The sequence below is a fragment of the Astyanax mexicanus genome, chromosome 14, assembly GCF_023375975.1.
Source record: "Astyanax mexicanus isolate ESR-SI-001 chromosome 14, AstMex3_surface, whole genome shotgun sequence".
Classification (NCBI taxonomy): domain Eukaryota; kingdom Metazoa; phylum Chordata; class Actinopteri; order Characiformes; family Acestrorhamphidae; genus Astyanax; species Astyanax mexicanus.
In genome coordinates, this window is record NC_064421.1 from 33,959,574 (window position 1) to 33,977,572 (window position 17,999).

A 17,999-nucleotide genomic window follows, 5' to 3' on the forward strand; every position below is an offset into this window, starting at 1 on the left:
GTATGAGACAGAGACTTTGCCTGGATTATTTACATGCAAACCTCTATAAGAAGAGGAGAAGACAACACGCAAAATCGACAAAACAGAGCCTAGCGTCTAGTGGGCAACTTAACAGTCAGCACTCGCCAGCTTGTGCGTTCCACTTTCAGAAAGCAGAGGGCGATAGTAAGTGGGTCAATCCCAAACTGCCCCCTACTCCCTACACCCTACTGCCCTATAGTGAACTTTTTCTTTGTACATACAGCTCTGGAAAAAGGAGGGACAACTTTAGTTTCTGATTCGGTTTCTCTGAATTTGCTATTTATACATATATGTTTGAGTAAAATGAACATTGTTGGTTTGTTCTATAAAGTACGGACAACATTTTTCTCCAAATTCCAATAAAAATATTGTCATTTAGAGCAATGCAAAGAAAAGTTCATATTTTAAGAGTTCAGAAATCAATATTTGGTGGAATAACTCTGGTTTTCATTCACAGTTTTCGTGTATCTTGGCACCTTGCCATGGTGTTGCAAGGTGGTTGCTATGGTATGCCTGGTCGTTGCTATGGTGTTTGCTTAGTGGTTGCTATGGTGTTGCTTAGTGATTGCTAACTTGTCCAACATACTTATTCTTGTTACAAGATACAAAAATGAAGAAAAAAACATAGAAAAATGAAAATAATTAAGAAAACACATCCCACATTTCTTTGCCATATCAAATGGAAAACATGAAATAATTACGTTTTACACTCAACTTTCTATTATAGCATTTAGTCTTAAACAGTACGTAAACAGTAAAATTAAACAAAAATCGTACTCTGACCAAACATAATATTTATTACCATCTGTATCAAATCTCCGTGGCCTTCAGAAACTCTGGTGCACTACAGAGTGCGCGAGGAGTGTGGATTTGGGACGCAGCCCGTGTAGCTGAGTAATTCAGTGCTGTGATCTACATTACCTGCAGGTGAGCAGAATCACAACACAGACTCATTCATTAACACACTCATTAACTTCTTTAAGATAAATTATGGAGCTAAAGTCTGATAGTGGAGTAAAAAGCGCTGCTGGGATAGTTTAGCGTTAGTTTGCTGGTGAGGACTAAATGCCTGAATTAAGTTACAGTGGAGACTTAGCTTAGTTTAGCCTAGCCTAGCGTTAGTTTAGCTGCAGCTAATCTCCCACAGAAACAGCGGAGTGGTTATTTTATCTAGGCGAGCTGTACGGAGATGTATTCCAGACCCCCAAACCCGAACTACCACCGGCCGCCCTTTCACCAGAGACCCCCGTTTCCCCCCGGCGGCGGCGGACAACCTCCCTTTTCAGACCCGTATAACAGGCCGCCGTTCCCCCCACCGTACCGGGGAGCTCCGCCGCGGCCCCCGCCTCCGTACCGGGGATCCGGTCCCGAGAGCTTCAGCGGAGCGGCGACCAGAGACCCGTATTACGAGGTAAAAACATAGATATCTACTTGTATATCTATCTACCTATCTATCTATCTGCTTATATATCTATCTATCCATCTATCTATCTAGCTACAGTATCTCACATACATGAGTGCACCCCTCACGTTTGCAAATATTTTATTATATATTTTTAAGGGACAACACTGAAGATTCAACACTTTGATACAATGTAAACCAGTCAGTGTACAGCTTGTATAACAGTGTTAATTTAAAACTGTTATTTTCCATCTCTTGGGCATGGAGTTCAGTAGAGCTTTTCTGGTGACCACTGGAATCCTCTTACACTTCGGAAAGATGGCAGCACATACGTAGCTGGTGGATGTTATAGACCTTACGCCCCTCCACTAAGCACTGAGCGACACTAAGCATCACCTCAGTTCAGCAAATGTTACCCTGTGAAATCAGGGTACACTGAAAAAAAAATTAATTTTCCCTCATGTTTACATCGACAGAACCTGTACTACTGCACTGGACACCATATAAGTTTGGAGAATTTTGGTTGGAGTTTAGCTTGCAGTTGTGTCTCAGGCAGAATTAAATAGTTGTACATAATTGAAGGTGTGATATGACTAGAAACTGGGTCTTGCCATAAAATGCTCTACCCTGCTGCACTATTAAAAAAAGACAGTGGCTACGTTTAAAAGCATGCTTTTATTAATCTTCATTCTGTTGTGGTTCTCAGCTGCTTACCTCTGTATGTACAAAATGTTGCCTGCCCAGGTACCACCTCCAAACCAGTTCCAGCACAGTCAGCCTCCTCAGGGATGGTCGGTCCAGCAGACGGATCTGCAGAGTCTAGAAGTGAGGTAAGTGAACCTTAACTTACTATAACATACTAGGGCTGGGGCGACGCGTCGACATAATCGACGTCATCGATTACGAAAATACATCGATTTGCATAACGTGCGTCGGCGCGTCGTAAATATGTTAATTAACACGGTAACATAGAAGCATAGAACTATTATTTAATTAAAATGATTTTTAAGAACAGCTAAACACAGTTCTGCAAGTCAAACGCGGAGGAGTTCACGTGCGAGAGAGAGAGAGAGAGAGAGAGACACACACACACACAGAGAGAGAGAGAGACACAGACATAATTCTGCAGCTCCCTCAGTGTTTTCCGCCGTATTTTGCGGCTAGCGCGAGCGCTTACAACTGACACCGCGGACCGCGAGGTGCAGCCGCGCTTGTGCCGAATCCGACTCTCTGCTGAATCTGACTCCCGCTTAGCGGACAGAATCGGCACAACACCCCCGCTGTAGAACTGCGGTAGTGAAAACGGCTACAAAAAAACGCCAGCGGGCATCTAAAGTTTGGGAGCATTTCACGCAAAAGGGCAACAATGTGGTCCTCTGCCATATGTGCAAAAGGAGCACTATAGCGCAAACATCCAGGAGCACTATGTCAACAGGGTCACACAGTAAGTTACCGTTTACATCAGGGTCTCCGCGGGTGTCTTTAAAAAGACTTAAGGCTGTCTACCAAAGGTTTTAAACCTGCCACAGGCAGAAATTATACAGTTTTGGTTTATATTTGTGCATGGCATTTCACAGTTTCCAGAAACAGTAGCATTATTCATAAGTTCAGGTGTTTAGCTAAGCTAGCTGCCTTAAGTTATTTTAGCTAGCGCCGTCGGCGCTGCGGTGTTACACCGTTTTCTGTCACCGTCGGAATTTTGTGACCAGTGCTCACGGTTATGAGCGTTTATTGGCAAAACGGAAGCTTTCTATACCTACACCTTACCCTCAGCCCTAAACTTAACCGTTTTGGCCAGTCGGGGTAAACATTAGAAACGAACACGTTTCGAATCGGCCAGTGCACCGGTCTGCTGAGAACTACTTGCCCGTGGTCACAAAATCTAGCGGTCACAGAAAACAGTGCAACACACGGTTGTGGTGTATGGGAGCTTATCCATTTTTAGCGTTATAGATCTAAACGTGTTGTACATGTAAGTGATTATAAGTGTGGGGTTTGGTTTAGTAGGCTTGTGTTGCTGTTGTTGTTATTATATATAAATATAGTATTTTATCGTTTGCTTTAAAACGTAAAATAATAATTATTTAAATATGTTTCTCAATAAATAGATTAGTCGACTAATCGAAAAAAATAATCGTTAGAATAATCGTTTAAAAAATAATCGTTAGGGACAGCCCTATAACATACTCTGTTTTTTTTTGAAGATGAAAAGCTGTAGGATTGGCTGTGACTTATATACATAGCTAATTCGATGCTCTTTGCTAAACCTTCTTCCAGGAAAAAAGCAGAAGAGTTCCTCCGGATCCTGGAAGCCAAAGACAAGCTGGAGCTATCTGGTCAGTCTGGTGAAAAGAACACCAGAAGGCAGAGCCAGGATGATGAAACGGAAAACCACAACTCTGAGAAGCACTCAAGCACGCGGAGCAAAAGCCGGGCCAGGAGCCGTGGACGCAGCAAAAGCAGACACCGCAGCCGGAGCCGCAGTCGGAGCCGCAGTCGGAGCCGGGGAAAGAGTCGCGCCAGGAGCCGCAGCCGAGGAAGAAGTCGGGCAAAGAGCAGAGCAAAAAGCCGGGCGAGGAGCCGAAGCCGCAGTCGCAGCCGTAGTCGCGGGAAGAGTCGCACCAGAGGGAAAAGCCGTGCTCGCAGCCGCGAGAAGACTGAGTCAAGGAGTAAAAGCCAGCCACGGATACAGTCAAGTAAAGACTCTCATTGGAGTGTGAAGGAGCTCAGTGGTATCAGTAATACCAGTAGCAGTAGAGGGAGTCCACCTGACAGCACGGTACCAGACCTTTTCCAGGGCCTAAGACAAGTTCTGCAGAGCAAGGAGCTGGAGAAACATCTGTCTGTGGCCAAAGGAGCACTGTTGTGGAATCAGGTACCATCATATTGTAATAACTGAAATATAAGACGTTTATTTTTGCTCCTTGTTCAAAATAAAAGCTACTTGTAAGTTTGAAGGGAGCTTCTTGCTATTCTTAAAAAAATATCCAAATTAACTTTGTTTTATATTGGTTTTATATTTGTTCTATATTTGTTTATTTTAATATAATTGACAATGAATGGAAAATAAATATTAGTTTAGCATATTTAATAGCTTAAAATGCTGCTGTTTTTTTTATTATTGTGATCTACAAAAAACAAAAGTACAAACAGTTGTTATGTAAGAAAAAGAAAATCAAAAATGATAATCAAGAACCGCTCATACACAGCTCTGGGAAAAATTACTAGACCACTTCAGTTTCTGAATCAGTTTTTCTGATTTTGCTATTTATAGGTTTATTAAAATTAACATGTTTTTTTTTTATTAACAACGGACAACATTTCTTCCAAATTCCGAATAAAAATATTGTCATTTAGAGCATTTATTTGCAGAAAAGGAGAAATGGCTGAAATAACAAAAAAAGATGCAGAGCTTTCAGACCTCAAATAATGCAAAGGAAACAAGTTTATATTCATAAAGTTTTAAGAGTTCAGAAATCAGTATTTGGTGGAATAACCCTGGTGTTTTTTATTCACAGTTTTCATGCATCTTGACATGTTCTCCTCCACCAGTCTTGCACACTGCTTTTGGATAACTTTATCCTTCTTCTGATGCAAAAATACAAGCAGTTCAACTTGGTTTGATGGCTTGTGATCATCCATCTTCCTCTTGATCATATTCCAGAGGTTTTCAAATCAAAGAAACTTTTTTTTCCCTAGAGCTGTATTTGAAGAACAGCATGACTAATCGCCCAGTCCTAATTCACATTTATTAATGGTACTCTGTGTTACTTAAAACAAGTCCTTTTCTCTCTTTATTTATTTCTTCTTTCATTTTCTTTTTGAACAGATCTCAAATGAACCAAGAGAAATACAGGAGCACAAGCCTGCAGTTGAAAGCTTCCCGAGAATTCCAGAATTTCATCAGAACTTGTATGATCCTGAAATGCCCACTGGCTTCAGCCAATCTGGTCTACTTCCTCACGAGCGAATCGGTGAGGGTGGCAATTCCTTCCCCCGGATCTTATCCTGGGACGACCCCAGCCAGCAGACAGAGGTCAAGCCCATGTTCCCAAACATTGAGGATGAGGAGGAGTTCCTTTATGGAGAGGAAGAAGAGAGGACTAAACCTCAAGCCGTCACTGTCCCTCTGGCCCAGACCAGACCAATAGAGTCTCCAGTAGAAACAGTGTTTTCTCCAGCACAGACCCCATATCTGACCCAGACTATTCTCAGCCAGACCTCCAATCTTCACGAGCCGCATGCTCAAGCTGTGGCCAGCAAGCCGCCCACAAAAAGTGCAAATGTGGCCCCTGAGGACTGTGAGAAGGTGAAAAACATGCTAAAGACTATTGGTTTGAACCTCAGCATGACTGATCTTAGTAAGATGGCAGCTAGACTGAAGCAGAAGAAGGAGGAGCAGAAAGCAACGTCTCCAGCTGCTGGGTTGGCGTTGCTCAAACCTGCCCTTGAAGCTCTGCAGGCTTTGTCTAAAGGTACTATTTAATATTAGATCTACTGATTATTATTGATTATAGCATGATACTTAACCCTAACCTGAAATCAACTCTAAAAAAACTAATCCTAATTGTAACATTAACTTCTTATCCTAAACTTGCAGGGTTACATTCAATAGAGAATAATTTACACTCAACTAAGAATCAACAGTGGACCAGTAAAGTGTTACTGAAATGTTTATAATGTTTAGAGCCTTTTAACTGATAAAATGAAAGTTAAACTGAATCTTCACCAGTTTGAACACCTGTATAAGCTCAGCACATCCTCTCAATTTTATCATTACACCTTTTCTGTGCTGGGATGCCATATGTTGCTTGTCAGCATCTAGGGGTTAAGTTTATTAAGAATAATGTGGTCATTATTGAGGCAAAATCTGGTCTTTTTACAAAAAAGTCACTGAATTAGACACTGAGCAGACTGTTAAACTGTGTTTTACACAGTTTTGAAATTAGGAAATAAGTGCTTTATGTTAAAAACATGCTCAGGTATTTATTATTTATTAAATTAAATCTTTAAATAATTAAAACACTTTTAAAATCCGTTTTCTTTGGATTTGTTCTTCAATTTAGGGGTTTAATTTGGGATTTAAACTAATGCTGATGCAGTGTTATTGGGCAGCTGCACAAACTTGAACACTAATCCCCAGTTCTATTGATGTCTGCTAGCTTTATTCAAAAAGTTAAGTTTAAGAAAAAACAGCAAGGTGGTACCAGACTTTTGATTTCATTTTGGAACAGAGCCTCATTTGAGCAAAATTTTCTGTTTTAGCACCCAAATCTGATGACAGTCGAAGTAATCGTTCTGGAAGCAGCCATTCACACAAGGACTCACGAGAAGATCACAAAGAAAAGGTAACTAGAGCTTTTTACAGCCTGTCCTTCCATTACCTGCACATACATCTAAGAGTGACACCTATTTATTTGTCTTTCTGCTGCACAACATTTCTCAGTTTATTTTACATGTTCTTTTCAAATACAACGGTCAGTTGTATTGTCAACAAACTGATTCAATATAATTAAGCCTGTCACGAGAAATGTTTTTTTTTGTTTGTTTGATTTTGTTGACTATATTTGGTTACAGAAAATATTGCGATAACCGATGTTATTGCCATTTTTATTATTTTTAAATAAACTGAGATTATAACATGATTAGTGAGTTGTTTTAAAGTACATTAAATTTAATTACTTATTTGGGACATGAATGCTTTTTTTTGTTTATTAAATTTTTATTATTATTATTTTTCTTCATCTTTATCTCTTGCAGACCTCTCTGTGTTTTGTTTTGCTGTCACTGATGCATTATGCATTGTAATACTGTCAAAGAATGCATTCTATTAAAATGTCTATTTATTGTGCGTTAAGTTGATAATCATCATGACCGGCCTGAATGTCTTGACTGTGTGGTGATGATGATGATCTGGTTTATTTGTATGTTTAGCGGAGTGAGGAGAAGGAGAGGAGGGAGAAACAGATCCAGTTGAAGAGGAAAGAGTATTTGGTGAAGGAGCTGGAGGGGCTGCTGAAGCAGGAAGGTGTGTTGTTACTCATTCTTACCAGCAATATGTTTTGTTTACCGCTTGCCAGCAAATTTTTTTTTTTTTTTTTTAAAGCTTTGTTTATTGAGTTTTTTAAAGTACTTGGCATTTACAACGTAGATATATTCATAACTTGCACAGTACAAATGCACAACTATACATCAAGAATTAGTGATAAACTAATATTAATAACAATAGGCCAAAGTACAAAGAATTACAAGTTAACAAATCTAAAACAAGGGTGAAAAATGAAAAGGAAGAAGAAAAAAAAAAAATAAATAAAAAAATAAAAATAAAAAAACACATATATATATATATATAAAAGAAAGATAGATAAATAAATAAATATAAATAAATAAATAAAAGGGGGAGGGTGGATCAACTTAAGAACCATTCCTTAACAAGCAAGTGCCAAATATCTTCTGCATCCATTAACCTTATCATCCAATCATGCATCCAGTCATCAATATGGTTTTATAATTATTATCATGTTTCTATAAAAATAAAAAGAACAGTTCTCATTCTGGAATTGCAGGTAGACTCAGTTGTTCTACATAAGAGAAAAAGGTGCCCCAGATTGTCCAAAATTTTCGTGTAGACCCTTTAAGTGTATGATTGATTTTCTCTAATCCTGCACACTTTAAGACTGTTTCAATCCAGAGAGTATGAGAGGGGGGTACAGAAGACTTCCATCTAAGCAAGATCAATCTTCTTGCCAACAAAGTGGTGAAGGCAATCAGATCTTTGTTTGATTTAGTCAACTGTAGAATGGATGGTGGGACCCCAAATAATGCGATAACAGGGTCTGGATTAATCAATGTATCAGTTACCACTGTTAGTGTACTAAATATTTCTGTCCAAAAATCTGTAAGAGCCGGGCAGCTCCAAAACATGTGCACATGATTAGCAGGAAATTGGCCACATCGTTCACAGTTAGGATTTATGTTCTCATAAATTTTAGATAATCTTTCTTTGGTCCAATAAGCCCTGTGAATAAGTTTAAACTGAGAAAGGCCATGACGTGCACAAATGGAGGAAGTATGAATCCTTCTAAGTATTTTCTCCCATAATTCATCAGTTATTTCGATCCCCAACTCTTCTTCCCACAAAGATTTAGTTGTGTTTAATGGACTGTTTTGTACTGCACCAATTTGTTTATAAATGATTGCTAAAGATCCCTGTAGTGTAGCAAGAGGGGTTAGAAAAGTGTCGAATGGTGTTTCACCAGGTAGAGAGGGAAATTGAGAAGATATGCTACGTATATAGCTTCGGATCTGTAAAAACCTAAAGAAGTTATGTCTAGGTAGCCCATATGTTACAGACAATTGTTCAAATGAAGAAAAAATATTGTCGGTATAGAGATCTTTAAGTTGCTTAATACCCAAATTAGACCATACTCCAAAAGTATTATCATCAATAGAGGGAGGGAAAGCTGGGTTGGAAGCCACTGGGGCGCAAAATGAAATTGTCTGAAACCCAAAATGTCGTCTGAACTGGTTCCAGATTTTAAGTGTTGTTTTAACACATATATTTTTTGTGAGAGAAGAGTATGGACCAGTAATAGAGGAATGGGCAAGGGCAGATAAGGATGCCGGCCTTGATGAAATTGCTTCCATCTCCAACCAAATTGGGGATGGAGATGTCTGGTCAGCCTGCAGCCAATATTGAATTATCCTAAGATGAGCAGCCCAGTAGTAGGCTCTGAAGTCTGGTAGAGCTAGGCCTCCATCTAATTTTGGTCTCTGCAAGAGTTGTTTACGTATCCTAGGAGTTTTTTTATCCCATATGAAGGACAAAACTAATCCATCAATTTTCCTAAAAAAACTATTAGGGAGAACAATAGGGAGGCATTGAAAAAAGTAAAGGAATTTAGGGAGAATGTTCATTTTAATAGAATTAACTCTGCCCACCAAAGAGAGCTGTAGCAGGGACCACCGCTCCAAATCATTTGCAACACGAGCTAGAAGAGGAGCAAAGTTGGCCTGAAATAGATTTTCAATTCTACTGGTAACTTGCACACCAAGGTAGACAAAGCTCTTATTTGCTATTTTAAAGGGTAGGTCACATAAAAGTGGATCATTTACCGCCACATTAAGTGGCATCAATTCACTCTTACTAAAGTTTAATTTATATCCAGACATATGGCCAAAGGATTTAAAGATGGAGAGAGCCACCGGAATAGAAATAGAGAGATTGGACAAAAATAAAAGAAGATCATCTGCAAACAGGGACAGTTTATGTTCATATCCGTATCTGAGTATACCTTTAACGGAGGGGTTGGATCGAAGTGCTAAGGCCAGTGGTTCTATGGCAAGCGTAAATAACAAAGGACTTATCGGACACCCCTGGCGTGTTGATCGCTGTAAGGAAAAATAGCTTGATTGGGTATTGTTGGTTTGAACAGATGCTACAGGAGATGAATACAAAATTTGTATCCAAGTAATAAATTTAGATCCAAAGCCAAATTTGTGTAAAGTATAAAATAAGTATTTCCACTCAACCCGATCAAACGCTTTTTCAGCATCTAGGGACAAGATGGCCTCAGAAGTGCTGGCATCCGATGGATTATACACAATATTAAATAGTCTGCGAAGATTAAAGAATGAATGTCTGTTTTTAATGAATCCCGTTTGGTCAGGTGATATAATTGAGGGGAGTACTATTTCCAGACGTAATGCTAAAATTTTTGCTAAAATTTTATAATCCACATTTAACAAGCTAATTGGGCGGTATGATGCACAATCCAAGGGGTCTTTGTTTTTTTTGAGAATTAGACAGATAGTTGCCTGGGTAAGAGTCTGTGGGAGAGTACCCTTTTCAAAGGCTTCGTTGTACATTTCAAGTAAGATAGGGGCTAATTTAGGAAACATTTTTTTATAAAATTCGACCCCATACCCATCAGGCCCTGGGCTTTTCCCGGATTGAAGGGAGTTCACGGCCTTGGATATTTCTTCCATAGTGATTGGTTGCTCTAATATTTCAGCCATATCTTGGTTAACCAATGGCACATCAAGAGAGTGGAAAAAATCATCCATCTCTGATTCATCTACCTTGCATTCTGAGGTATATAAAGACTGGTAAAACCTTTTAAATTGATTATTGATCTCTTTAGGGTTTGTTGCCGTCCCAGACTGTGTGCGAATTTTAATGATCTGTTGCAACACCGTCCGCTGGCGCAATTTATGGGCTAATAATTTCCCAGTTTTTTCTCCTTGTTCATAGTATGAGCTTCTCGATTGAACCAATAATTCAGTAATTTGGTCTGTCAGTATCGTATCGAATTCTGCCTGTAAAATGAGGCGCTGTTTATACATTTCTGGAGAGGGTGTGCAAGCGTATATTTCATCTAATTGAGATATACACTGTGTTAACTCAGATAATCTAGCCTTTTTGAGTTTATTAATGTATGCATTATATGAAATAATTTCACCTCTTATATATGCTTTTAAACTTTCCCAGAGGGTAGAAGCAGAAATGTTTGGAGTCCTATTGACACTTAAGAAGAAGTCAATTTGATCTGAAACAAAGGCAACAAAGCTTTCCTTACTGAGCAACTGTGTATTTAAGCGCCATGTAGATCGAGGCTTCTCAATTTTATAAAAGGCCACTTCCATAGTAACTGGAGCATGATCTGATATAACAATCGGGTTGTATGAGCATGAATATATTGAGTGGAGTAGTCGGTCATCTACTAAAAAATAGTCTATACGTGTATATGTGTGGTGGACTGATGAAAAAAAAGAATATGCCTTCCCAGATGGATGAGCTCTTCTCCAGGGATCAGAGATAGCAAATTCAGTCATGAAGGTTTGGATAACCTTAGCTGAAGATGAAGTAGAGGTGAGCTTAGAAGAGGATCGATCTAAGAGTGGATCCAGCCAACAATTAAAATCTCCGCCTAGTATTAACCTGTGAGAAGTCAGATCTGGTAACTTGGAAAAAACTGACTTGAAAAAATCCCCGTTATCCCAATTTGGTGCATAAATATTAACAAGTAAAACCTTTATAGTTGACAATTTTCCACTAACAATCACAAATCTTCCGTTGGGGTCAGCAATCATATCAGAACATGTAAAAGGTACTGATTTATGAAGCAAGATAGCCACCCCTCTGGCCTTGCTGTTAAATGAGGAATGAAAAACCTGCCCTACCCATTTAGCTCTTAAACATAGATGTTGTGACAGCTTGAGATGTGTCTCTTGAAGGAAAGCAACATGGGCATTCAATTGATGAAGGTGGTGAAGTACTTTGTTACGTTTAACCGGGTTGTTAATCCCCCTGCAATTCCAGGTGAGAAAGTTGAGCCCATTACCTCTAACTGGGTGTGCTACTCTAGGCTGAGCCATGTGTTAAGAAATTAGTAATATATAAGGAACAAGGCACAGTAGAAATGTATCACATAGATGGTGTTGACCCACACAAATTAAAAAACTATAACCAGCATCAAAAATCACACTAAACTTGAGAACAAATAAAAAAACAGAACCCCCTTTCCCCAAACCCACCCCTAGCCAGGTGTCCCCCCAATTGAGACACCAAACAAACCCAATATGAAGAAAAATACTGAAGCAAGACATGACAGTTCTTGCTTTATGCTACCTGAGGCTGTGGCCACTGATCCTGAGTAAACCAGATATGCAAAGGTCTGACCACATTTAAATCTAAAGACTATTACAGTCATTACTAGAAGAAGAAAAGTCTGTGACATGGGTTAACTAAGGACACTGCAATTGTATAAACACCCACACCTTGGCAATAGAAATAATAAGTCATGACAATAAAGACCACATATGGACAGTGTCTCCTTACAAAGCAGGATAAAGCCAGTAATAAGACCCAACCAATTGAGTTGTCACTTCCATAAAAAGGGGGTGGGTGTTTGACCTGAGTCCAGTACCTCCACACAAAAATTGGTAAACAACAGCGTCCAAATTAAGAAAGATGGAAAAAAAAACTATACACGCTTACGTATTTACTATGGCAAGGAGCCATACTCACCAACCCAGACTGGGATAACCAGTGGGAAAATAAGTTTTTCTATAGTCCGTGTGTCGAAGTTCACCCACAAATCAGCTTGGAGACTAAACCGTACAGAGTCTCCCATCCCAATTCACACAGCATCTTGCGGTTCAACAGCTGACTTCACACTTTTCTTAATAAATTCGGCCGCAGAAGACGCATCCTCGAATCTGTACGTGGAGCCGTCCGGCATGGTCAGTCTCAAAACCGCAGGATAAATAAGGCCGAACCTCACGCCCGGGCACGCATGCAGCTGGCGCTTCACGCTTCCAAAGCTGGCCCGTTTCTTAGCCACAGCCGCGGTGTAATCTGCAAAGATCGAAACTTTCCGCCCTTTGTAAAGAAGGGGAGCTGCATCTCCTGATTTCTTCAAGATATTTTTTGCGGACATGGAAGAAGTGGACCCGAATAACGAACGGTCGCGGAGGTTCTCCATCCCGAGGCCGACTCCGCAGAGTGCGATGGGCTCGATCTAGCAATGGTTTCTCCTCAAGACCGAGCAACTCCTGAAGCAACTCCGCCACAAATTCCGTCGGTCTTGGTCCCTCCACCCCCTCCGGTACACCCAGGAGACGAATATTATTTCTCCGCATTCTGCTTTCCAAGTCTTCACATTTGTTATCCAGGTAAGCCACCTTAGCATTTAAAGTGTGAACGCTCGCCTCAAGTTCGCTAATGCGAGTGCTGTGATCCGTAGCGCTACGTTCTAGCTCCGAGAGGGTCTCCCCGTGTGTAGCGATCATATTCTGGATGTTCTCAATGGACTTTTTGAACTCCTGCTTTACTGAAGACATCTCCGCCTTGAGACTGGTGGATACAGAGTCCATTTTGTTGAATATATCGGACTTAAGGGTGTCCACCATAGCGTGTAGCAGCTCCGCCGTCAGTGATGCCGTTGGTACCTCTTTAGCCGCCGCGTCCGCTAGTGGGGGTGAATCAGGAGAGGCTGCTGGCTTGTTGCGGCCTGCTCGTGCCGATTCCGTTTTGGGTCGAGTAGACGCCATTATTGGTAAAAACTGCCCAAACTGAGTCTAGGTTGTTTCAGTAACTCTTTAGACTGCTAGCCGAACAAGAAAAAAGCAATTGCATACGTTTAAATATATAAATTCGGCCACTACCTCAGGAGCGATAGGGAGACGCGTCCTACATCCTGGCCTTCCAACAGCGCCCCCCCCCGCTTGCCAGCAAATTTATCTGCATTCACCAGGACTCGCACTTGGTTCAGGCATTGTAAATTAATTAAGCTGTTCGGTCTTAAAAAATTAGCCATGTTCATCTAAACACTAGTTAATATAAACTGCCCGGCCAACGAAAAGGTCACAAACCCTTATGTTTGGTTGAGATGCCTTTAGCTTTGAATACAATATGCACTTGCTGTGGCATCATTTTCACAAGCCCATACAATGTCATAACATTTATTTCTGTCAAAAGTTGTATTCATTTTTCCACAATATCTTGTATTGATGATTGGAGATTTAGAACACTGCACAAAGTCTTCTCCAGCACATCCCAAAGATTCTCAGATTCTCAATGGGATTCAGGTCTAGACTGGTTGTTTAACAAGAGAAGCTACTCACTGCATCAGTTAGAGTTAAATAGCTTGTTGAGTGCTGAAACATAATCAAGCATGCTGAGGCTCTTGCCTATTTGTTTAGTTAAATCCAAGTGGGGACATTTTTTGGCCTGGCCAAAGTCTCTGAGAGCAAGACTTGAGTGCTTTACCAGGCAGGGCTGCATGAAATGGTACATAAAACATAATAGATGTTGTAGTTTTTATGTCACAGCACCTTTTATCATTTCAAATGGCAGAGATGAAATAAATTTAGCCAATACAAATCCATGAAAACTAGGCTTTCCTTTTTTTTCTTATTTGACACACCTGTTGTTTTTTATGTTAAAAAACTGTTCTGTTTGCAGGATCAGGCGATTTGATCCCAGTTATAGGTTTCTTCTGTCAGCGGTGTGAAGAGTTCTTTGGGGATCTGAATAGTGCTGAGGGCCACATTGCTTCCCACAGACGCAGCGACGCACAAAAGGTAAATGTTCAGAAAGGTGTATCCAGCCTTGTTCTTAAAAAGCTGTCCTCCTTTGCTCACAAATGTAACCTAAAGTGTCTGCTTGTCATAAGTGTTTTAACTGAATTTATTTCATTATACTTGAATAAAGAATTTGAATTGAATAATACTTCAGTGTTCATAAGATGCTTAAAATGCTTTCTGTTAGCTGAACAAAAAGCCAGTCAAAAAGACACTGGCCATCATCTGTGGTCAACTGGTCCCATAATGGCAAAAAGTACTTGGTCCCTAATGTTTGCATTTGTGACTAATTCAGTGTATTCTTATTTTTTTCATCACTCCAACTCCTGATTGTTGGTCTGACTGTATAATTCAGATTTTTTTTAAACAGATTTTCCCATTTATACCACTTGGCAACACTCATGTTACCAATTTAAAAACTACTTTGCATATCACCTAGCAATGAGCCTGTCACAATATATTGATATTTTGTCTCAGAAATAAAAGATCTAAAAAAGTCTCTTTACTTTTTTGGCAGAAGGCAATGTTGGATCAGCACGACCGACACAAAGACAAAAGGCACGGAGAGCGTCATCAAAGGCCGTCGCAGTCTGACCTCAGAGAAAGACCACCAGTCCAGGACAAACGGTCAGCAGCTTCCCGCATCTACCAGGATTACCGTGAGCGCAGCCCAGAAAAGAAGAGAGTGAGGGAGAAGAGCCCCCAATCACACTCATCCTCATCCCACGGGACAGAACCAAGCAAGGCCAAATCAGAATCCGAGAAGATGGAAAGCCACGAGGAGAGCAAGGACAAATCCGAGGATGCGGAATCAACCAAGAGTGAGAAGAAGAAAAAGAAGAAGGAAAAGAAATTGAAGAAAAAGGAAAAAAAGAAAGAGAAGAAGAAGAAAAAGGAGAAGGACAAGGAGGCTGCTATTTAATGGAAGGGCTTCATGGTTAGAATGTACATTTGGAATTGGACCTTTGGCCTGACCAGACATTGATTGCGAGAATTCTTATGTTAAGTTTTTTTTTTTTTTTTTTTTAAACAGTTCAGCCTTTACACAAACAAGTTATTTACAGGATTGGCTCCTGTAGGTTTTGTCTGAACCTGATGAAGCATCATGTGTTGGATGTTGAGGCAGTATGTACATATATGGTCTAGGTTTCAACCAATGCTCGTGTATTGCATAGCCGCCATGGTTCTATTCCCTTGTTCTATAAAAAGAAGAAAGCCTTAAATGCCCACCACATTGTGAAATTAGCAACCTGAGTATGCACAGTGGGGACCAGAGGCTGAGCTGGGCTCCCCTACTTGTTTGGTTCACCCCAGCTCTAATCTGAAAAAAATGTCCATTGACCCAGTTCATCTGTATGTGTAATGTTTCAACAGCAGAACTGCAGTTCATGTATTACATTACAGTTGCAGTACAGGAGTATTTGATTTCGGTCCAGACCAGAACACAGATAAAAAAAATTACCCTGTCAATCATTTCATTTCTAGGTTTAACCCCACCCTAAAAACACTTCTGAGGGGAAGTTTTAAAAAAATTCCACACTGTAGACTGGAAAAAAGAGGGGAAAAAATAAAAAAATTGCTGCTTAACATTAAAGCATATGAGGTTGGGTGGAGCTACACATCACACTGCAACCAGCCAGCAGAGGCTCTAGATCTGTGGTAGCTTCACTTCTGAGAGATGTTTTGCTGCCCATGCTGACATTTTTTTTTAAACCTGGCTGTGTTTATATTATATGTGCTATGTAGCAGTTTATTCCAGCCCTGTTCACAAATCAACATTCATTTCTTGCCTCAATAATTGCCTGAGGTTAGTACAGTATTGAATGTGGATTTGCTGTTTCTGTTAGTACAGCTGAAATTCCACAAAATTCAGTCATTAATGATTTGCCTTTGAGTTAGACACATGTCCCAGATTTAATACTCATTTTGGTTTATTTGTTATTTTATTCAGTACTGTTTAAAACGGTGTTGCATTTGGTTCTTTATAGGAAAATAAAGAAGCCATTCTTGCACCCAACACAACTGTGTTCATTTATCACGGTTAAAAGACCAATTTTCATACACCTGCCATTTTACCCTCTAGAATTAGACAGGCTGTTTTTATCATTAATGTGCCTTTAAAGTAGCAGTCCTTAAGATTTATTTATTTAATTAATTAATTAAAATATATTGTTGCTGACTGGACAGAGCTATTTACCTGAGCAACAACCGTGCTGCTAATTATTTCTAAAATGACCAGATTCATTCACTCTAAGCAGTAACTTTACCATAATGCATGTTTTAAAGGTATTTTTTAGCCTGCTCAGTGCAGTAAATACACATTCTCTTCAAAAACATTTGGACTGTCACTTAAAGTGATTTTATTTTCTTGTTACACAAAATTTATTATAGGCACTTTTTGCTACCACTGAGCAAAAAGAAGTTAAGATCTTTGGTCATGGGCCTGATGATGACTGCTAAGCAGCAGACCTGGGTTTCAAACCCACAATCATGGGACCAGTAACTCAATAGCACAATAGATCTCAACAATACTCAAAAATGAACTAGTCTGAAAGTTCAGCATTGTTTATATCCTATGTCGAACTCTTAATTGAATTTTTTTTCTGGATTATAAGGCGCACTATCAATGAATGTCTACACTGAGTAACCCTAATTGTTCTGGGGCGATATTAGCTAGCGGTTTGTCCCAAGTAGCTTGTTTTAAACCGATAAATGCACACACTACAGTCCTATATGCTCACTTCTGAACGTGAAAGAGCTAGCGTTTAGTGCAGTTAGCAGGTAATGCTGATACTGCTCTAGCAGTGCTAGCGTTCATATTTTTTAATTGCCTTCAATTACTCCTCAGAAATTCCTACTTACAAGGTTTGAGGTCATAATTTCAACTTGGTATGCGTTTGATTGTTTTATGGTTGGATGGAAATGGACGCCATTAGGAAAATCCTTATGATCCTTTTATCATAAAAAAAACACGAGGATTTTTTTGCCCTACTCCAAGAGAATGAAGCGAATAAGATACACATTAGGTGAGTGATGTTTTTATCCTATTAGAACAGTGAATCATACTTGACTTTTAAGTTTTAATACTGCTCGAGCAGGGCTAGCCTGGGTTAGCAGCAGGCTACAGACCTATGATACTCACCTCTGAACAGCCAAAGAGCTAGCGCTTAGCATGGTTAGCCGCTAATGCTAATACTGCTCCAGCCCCAGTGCTGGAGAACTAAACTAAAACTTCTGTATAACTGTACTTCAGCAGATCAACTGGAAAAGTCGTGGAATTTGAAAATAGCTATTTCCAGGCTATTTCCAAGTTTTGGAAAAATAAAAATACCAAGAAGGTCATGGAGATTTGGTCTACAAATCTTTGTTTCCCATTATCAATGGAGAAAATCTTTTTTTTTTCATATATATATATATATATATATATATATATATTGCACTGTTTTAAAAATCGTATGGTCATGAAAATTTGCATTGAAGGCATGGAAAA

The 17,999-nt window shown here is 39.7% G+C and overlaps 1 protein-coding gene across 1 annotated transcript; it reads left to right on the top strand.

Annotated features, from left to right (window-relative positions):
* Nucleotides 1–715: 715 nt before the first annotated feature.
* Nucleotides 716–15,970, top strand: si:ch211-195b21.5 (zinc finger protein 318). Its single transcript, XM_015602848.3, has 8 exons — nucleotides 716–1,432; nucleotides 2,168–2,253; nucleotides 3,701–4,298; nucleotides 5,253–5,898; nucleotides 6,689–6,771; nucleotides 7,358–7,451; nucleotides 14,391–14,509; nucleotides 15,027–15,970. The coding sequence occupies exons 1-8, from the start codon at nucleotides 1,211–1,213 to the stop codon at nucleotides 15,429–15,431; spliced, it is 2,253 nt and encodes a 750-aa protein (XP_015458334.3). The 5' UTR covers nucleotides 716–1,210; the 3' UTR covers nucleotides 15,432–15,970.
* Nucleotides 15,971–17,999: the final 2,029 nt, after the last annotated feature.